At 50.0% G+C, this 5506-nt stretch overlaps 1 protein-coding gene across 1 annotated transcript in view; it reads left to right on the plus strand.

Moving 5' to 3' along the window:
• Positions 1–5506, plus strand: part of LOC106818441 (geranylgeranyl pyrophosphate synthase-like) — a 13321-nt gene that overhangs the window by 4908 nt on the left and 2907 nt on the right. The window contains exons 4-6 of the mRNA XM_014823151.1: positions 1459–1622; positions 1963–2125; positions 4771–4876. Of these exons, the coding sequence (XP_014678637.1) occupies positions 1459–1622; positions 1963–2125; positions 4771–4876 (433 nt within the window). The remainder of the gene's footprint in view (positions 1–1458; positions 1623–1962; positions 2126–4770; positions 4877–5506) is intronic.

Below are 5506 nucleotides of genomic sequence, written 5' to 3' on the forward strand. Positions count from 1 at the left end.
GATGACACCCTTGTAGAACAGCCGCGTGTTAGATGACACCCTTGTAGAACAGCCGCGTGTTCGTAAGGGCCGATTTCGGCGTGTCCATTGAGTGCCTGTTATACACGTTGGATTTACTGAATTTTTTAGTTCGTTTATAATTATTATTATTGTTTGCAACTGCATTGAATATCCCAAAAGACGGAGTTCCATGGTGTACATCTTCGCATTGACGCTTATTATGATTCTTTCTGAATTATTTATATTTATTGTAAATTATCGCCGATTCTGATTTATTTTCCAGTGATCTGAAGCCGCTGTCCGATACGTTAGGACTCTACTTCCAGATCCGGGACGACTACGCAAACCTGTACTCGCAAGAAGTAAGACCCTTCTCCTCCTCCTCTTCCTCCCCCTTCTCCTCCTCCTCCTCCTCCTCTCCCTTCTCATCCTCCTCTTCCTCCCCCTTCTCTTTGTCGTTCTACTTCTCCTCCTCCTCTTCCTCCTCCTCTTCCTCTTCCTCCTTCTTTTCCCACTTCTCCTTGTCGTTTGCCTTCTCCTTCTCCTCCTCTTCCTCTTCTCCCTTCTCCTCCCACTTCTCCTGCTCCTACTCTTGCTTCTCCCCCCCCTCCTCCCTTCTCCTTGTCTATGGTCATTGTAGTCATTGTCTGCTACACATTTTCTCGAATCCTTCGTTTGATGCTCCGACCGCTATGCCAGACTCCGTCACCCCGGACAGTCCTCTCTCCGTTTCGATGCGCAATGTTGACGAGAAACGTCGAATCTGGTCGATTCTCGCGCGACGGCTGCAATACGCTGCTGTTGCTGCTGCTGCTGCTGTTGCTGCTGCTGCTATTGCTGCACACGGCTTTAGATCAATATCTTAGGTCGTGCTACACATTTTTGGCCGTGCAGTTTCAAAACTGACCATGCAAATCACGGCTGCACGGCTCGCTGGCTAATACGTTGATTTATATACATATATACACTATATATACACATAAACGGGAATGTGCTAAGCCGGCAATACTGATTTTCCCACAGGCAATATCAGTTTTTATTTTATGACACGTGACATGCTCTATGCACCGGCGACGACACGCCATAGTATACATATCCCCCCCGCTGCGCAACAGGTATATTCAGTCCCGCCCACGCCCCATGAAGGTGAACGATTGTCGCCACGTGTTCGACGCAATCCGTAATCGCAAACGTACAAACTTTGTTATCCCCGGCCGTGAAATTCGACGCCGCGCGATCGAAAACGTAGGAACGTTGTCGTCGGCTCCGCGTTGCAGCCTTCCTCCGCACAACAAACATATTCACTCGCACGCGCTCCACACGAATGCAAACGATTTGTCGCTCCACAACGAACATATTTACTCGCTCGCCGCACGACGGAAAACGATTCCTTGCCGGTCGCGAAATTCGACGTGATCCGTAATCGAAAACGTCGTCGTCGTCCGCCTCGCGTTTCAGCATCGACGACATCGAGGACAACTCGATCCTGCGACGCGGCCAGCCGGTCGCGCACGCGATATACGGCGTCGCGAGCACAATTAACGCAGCCAACTACGTCTACTTCCTCGGCCTCGAGAAGGCCGTCTCGCTCAGCCACCCGGACTGCACGAAGGTTTTCACGGGTGCGTACGTACTACGCTCGCTTTCGCGTTGTTTCTTTCGCTAGCAGAACCGTAGTTCGTAATCGGCGACTTGATTTTTTGCGGGCGATCGCGTTCCCGACGCCTCCTCCTTACATTGTTTGCTGTACCTCATCTGTCATTGTCATATACCTTACCTGTCATATACCTTACCTGTCATATACCTTACCTGACATATACCTCATCATATACCGTACCTGACATATACCGTACTTGACATATACCGTACCTGACATATACCGTACTTGACATATACCGTACCTGACATATACCGTGATTGACATATACCTTACCTGACACATGCCAATTCTTTCCCTTGCAGACCAGCTGCTGGAGCTGCATCGTGGCCAGGGCATGGACATACATTGGCGCGACACGTATACCTGCCCGACGGAGGAACAGTACAATGCGATGGTCATACGCAAGACTGGAGGGCTATTTGGCCTCGCGACCCGCCTCATGCAGCTGTTTAGCACAAACAGCAGGTCTGTCCTCCGCCATCCGTCTGTCTGTCCTCCGCCGTCCGTCTGCCTGCCTTCCATCTGCCTGCCTTCCGTCTGCCTGCCTGCCTTCCATCTGCCTGCCTGCCTTTCGTTTGCCTGCCTTTCGTTTGCCTGCCTTCTGTCTGCCTGCCTTCCTCTCCCTTTCTTGTACAACTCGGCTCTACCTAACGTTTGGATTCTGTGACGTCACGGCACCGTCAATCGACCACGTGGTATTGGATTAAATGGAAATCGCTAAATACGACGGACAGAAAGCAGAGAGACTCGCAACATTAAAATAAATAATTACCCGACGCGAATTGCACACCGCCTGAATTGATTGAATAACACAGCTTCGATACGTGGGCCTCCCCGTAACCCGACCACTACCTAGCCAACACACAGATACGTGTATATACACATAAGGAGAAGCGTAGATTTGAAGACTGTCGCTAGAGGGCGCTAGGATGTCGGTGCGGCGGGTGGAGAGTCCCCGGCGTAGACCTTGCGTAGCTCTCTGATAATCGCCTCCAGGTAAGGGTTGCCTCCCAGAGCGCGTATCTGTGCGCTCGCTCTGAAAGCAGTGGAACACGTGCGAGTGTGCTATCTGCATGAAACTATATCGCTGAATGACACCTAGTGACATGGAATATCACCAAACTGCACTTAGTAACACAATCTTTCACTAAACTGCATCTAGTAACACCAAATTATCATTAAGCTACACTTAGTAACACAAACTTTCACTAAACTACCCTTAGTAACACGAAATATCACTAAATTATATTAAAAATAAATAATATTATATAGCATGACATAGCGGACATGCAGACACTGATGATGGACAAAGATTCATGGCATGGCATTGTAGACTCTAATCTCGGATGCGTCCGGCTGAGTAGTAGTAGTAGTAGTACACATAGTAACACTGATCGAGTAAACTACTATCCCGAATCCACTAAACTACATCTAGTCCCACGGAATATCACAAACTTACACCTAGTAACATGAATTATCAGTAAACTACACCTAGTACCATGAATTATCAGTAAACAACACCTAGCAACATGAATTATCAGTAAACTACACCTAGTAACATGAATTATCAGTAAACACACTAGTAGCCAATGAATTATCAGTAAACAACACCTAGTACAACATGAATACAGTAAAACAACACTAGCAACCATGGAATATCAGTAAACAACACCTAGTACCATGAATTTATCAGTAAACAACACCTAGCAACATGGAATATCAGTAAACTACATCTATTGGGAGTTAGTTTGGGTGCAGACGATGTTTGTAGTAGTGATGTGTGTGAGACAAGATTTACAGGGGAAGTCTTGGTACATGGTTAGAGTTAGGGTTAGGAAAGGGTTAGAGTTTAACATTAAGCTTTAGAGTTAGGCTTATGGTTAGGGTTAGCGTTATGCCTAGGATTAGGGTTAGGGTTGTGCTTAGGGTTACGGTTATGGGATAGAGTTAGCATTTAGCTTTAGGGTTAGGGTTATGTCTAGGCACAGGTTAGCACTATGGTTAGGATAAGGGTTAAGATTCAAGGTTATGGATAGAGTTAGCTTCGTAGAGGGCTACAGGGAAATCGCCCGGATTAAAAAAAACCATTATCGCCACTCGCAGCATCTTCCCTCGGGGATGCTTCGCCAACTCACTGCGTTTCCAGGGCGACGAGAGTGCGCTTCGTGTGTTCGAACGAGCCGCGACACGCTCCAGGTATTGCACGCAGTATTCTTCAGCTCTGTCTCGCTTCGCCGCTGACCGTATGATGTCTGACGAGCGAGCAAGCGTCATTAAGGAGCGTGGTGCGTGCATGTGTGCGTGCAATGCATGGTGTATGTGTGCGTGCGCTGCGTGCATGCCGCAGCCTCCTTCACCTCCTCCACAATTCTTCTTCTCCTGCTGCTGCTGCTGCTGCTACTACTGCTCTACTGCTGCTGCTGTTGCTGGCTGCTTGTTGCTGCTGCTGTTGCTGCTAACATGCTGCTGCTGCTGCTCTGCTGTGCTGCTGCTGCTGCTGCTTGCTGCTGCCTGCTGCTGTTTGCTACTACTACTACTAGTGACTACTACTACTAGCTGCTGCTGCTGCTGCTGCTGCTACTGCTACTACATACTACTGGCTGCTGCTGCTGCTGGCTGCTACTACATACTACTGCTGGCTGCTGCTGCTGCGTGCTGCTGCTGCCTGCTGCTACTGCTACTAACATACTACTGCCGCTGACTGCTGCTGCTGGCTACGCTATACAGTACTAAGCGCTGCTGCTGTTGCTACTGCTGCTGCTGCTGCTGCTGCTGCTGCTGGCTGCTGTTGCTACTGCTGCTGGTGCTGCTGGCAACTACTACTACTACTACTACTGCTGCTGCTGCTGCTGCTACTACTAGTCTTTTGCCTCCCACTGATCCTACTCCTCCTCTGCCTCCTCTCCCTCCTCCTCTCCTTACTACTACTGGCTACTACAACTACTACTCTCCTCCATCTTCCTCTTACTGCTCGTCTTCCTCCGCTCCACCTCTTTCTCCGCCCTCTGCCTCCTCTCCTCCTCCTCCTCCTCCTCCTCCTTACTACTGCTACTACAACTACTACTGCTCCCTCATCTTCCTCTTACTCCCTTCCTTGCTTTCGGGAACAGAACCCGCGAGCGAGATAAGGATACTCATGATCTGATGTGCCTCGGGCCGGCTCCGTATCGAGTGGATGATGGGGAAGGAGAACTTGCCCTCAGTGAGATCCTCACAGTAAGCTCTTATTGTCCTGTACTGTAAAAATAAAGCGGAGAGAACCGGCGTGAGCACGGCAGCGGTGACAGCAGCAGCAGCAGCAGTAGCAGCAGCAGGCACAGCAGCAGCAGCAGCAAGTAGCAGGCAGGCAGCAGCAGCAACAGCAACAGCAGCAGGAAGAGTAGCAGCAGCAGCAACAGCAGCAGCGATGGCAGCAACGCAGCAATAGCAGCAGCAGCAGAGCAGCAGCAGCAGCAGGCAGTAGCAGCAGCAACAGCAGCAGCAGCAAAGCAGCAGGGCAGCAGCAGACAGAAGACAGCCAGCAACAGCAGCAGCAAAGCAGCAGCAGCACAGCAGCAGCAGCAGGCAGCAGGGAAATATGTGCAGCCGTCGCGCGAGAATCGACCAGATTCGACGTTTCTCGTCAACATTGCGCATCGAAACGGAGAGAAGAGACTGTCCGGGTGACGGAGTCTGGCATAGCGGTCGGAGCATCAACGAAGGATTCGAGAAAATGTGTAGCAGAAATGACTACAATGACCATAGACAAGGAGAAGGGAGGAGGGGGGGAGAAAGCAAGAGTAGGAGCAGGAGAAGTGGAGAGAAGGGAGAAGAGGAGAGAGAGGAGAAGGAGAAGGAAACGACAAT

The sequence above is a fragment of the Priapulus caudatus genome, unplaced genomic scaffold (genome assembly GCF_000485595.1).
Source record: "Priapulus caudatus unplaced genomic scaffold, Priapulus_caudatus-5.0.1 Scaffold2245, whole genome shotgun sequence".
NCBI classification, from domain to species: domain Eukaryota; kingdom Metazoa; phylum Priapulida; class Priapulimorpha; order Priapulimorphida; family Priapulidae; genus Priapulus; species Priapulus caudatus.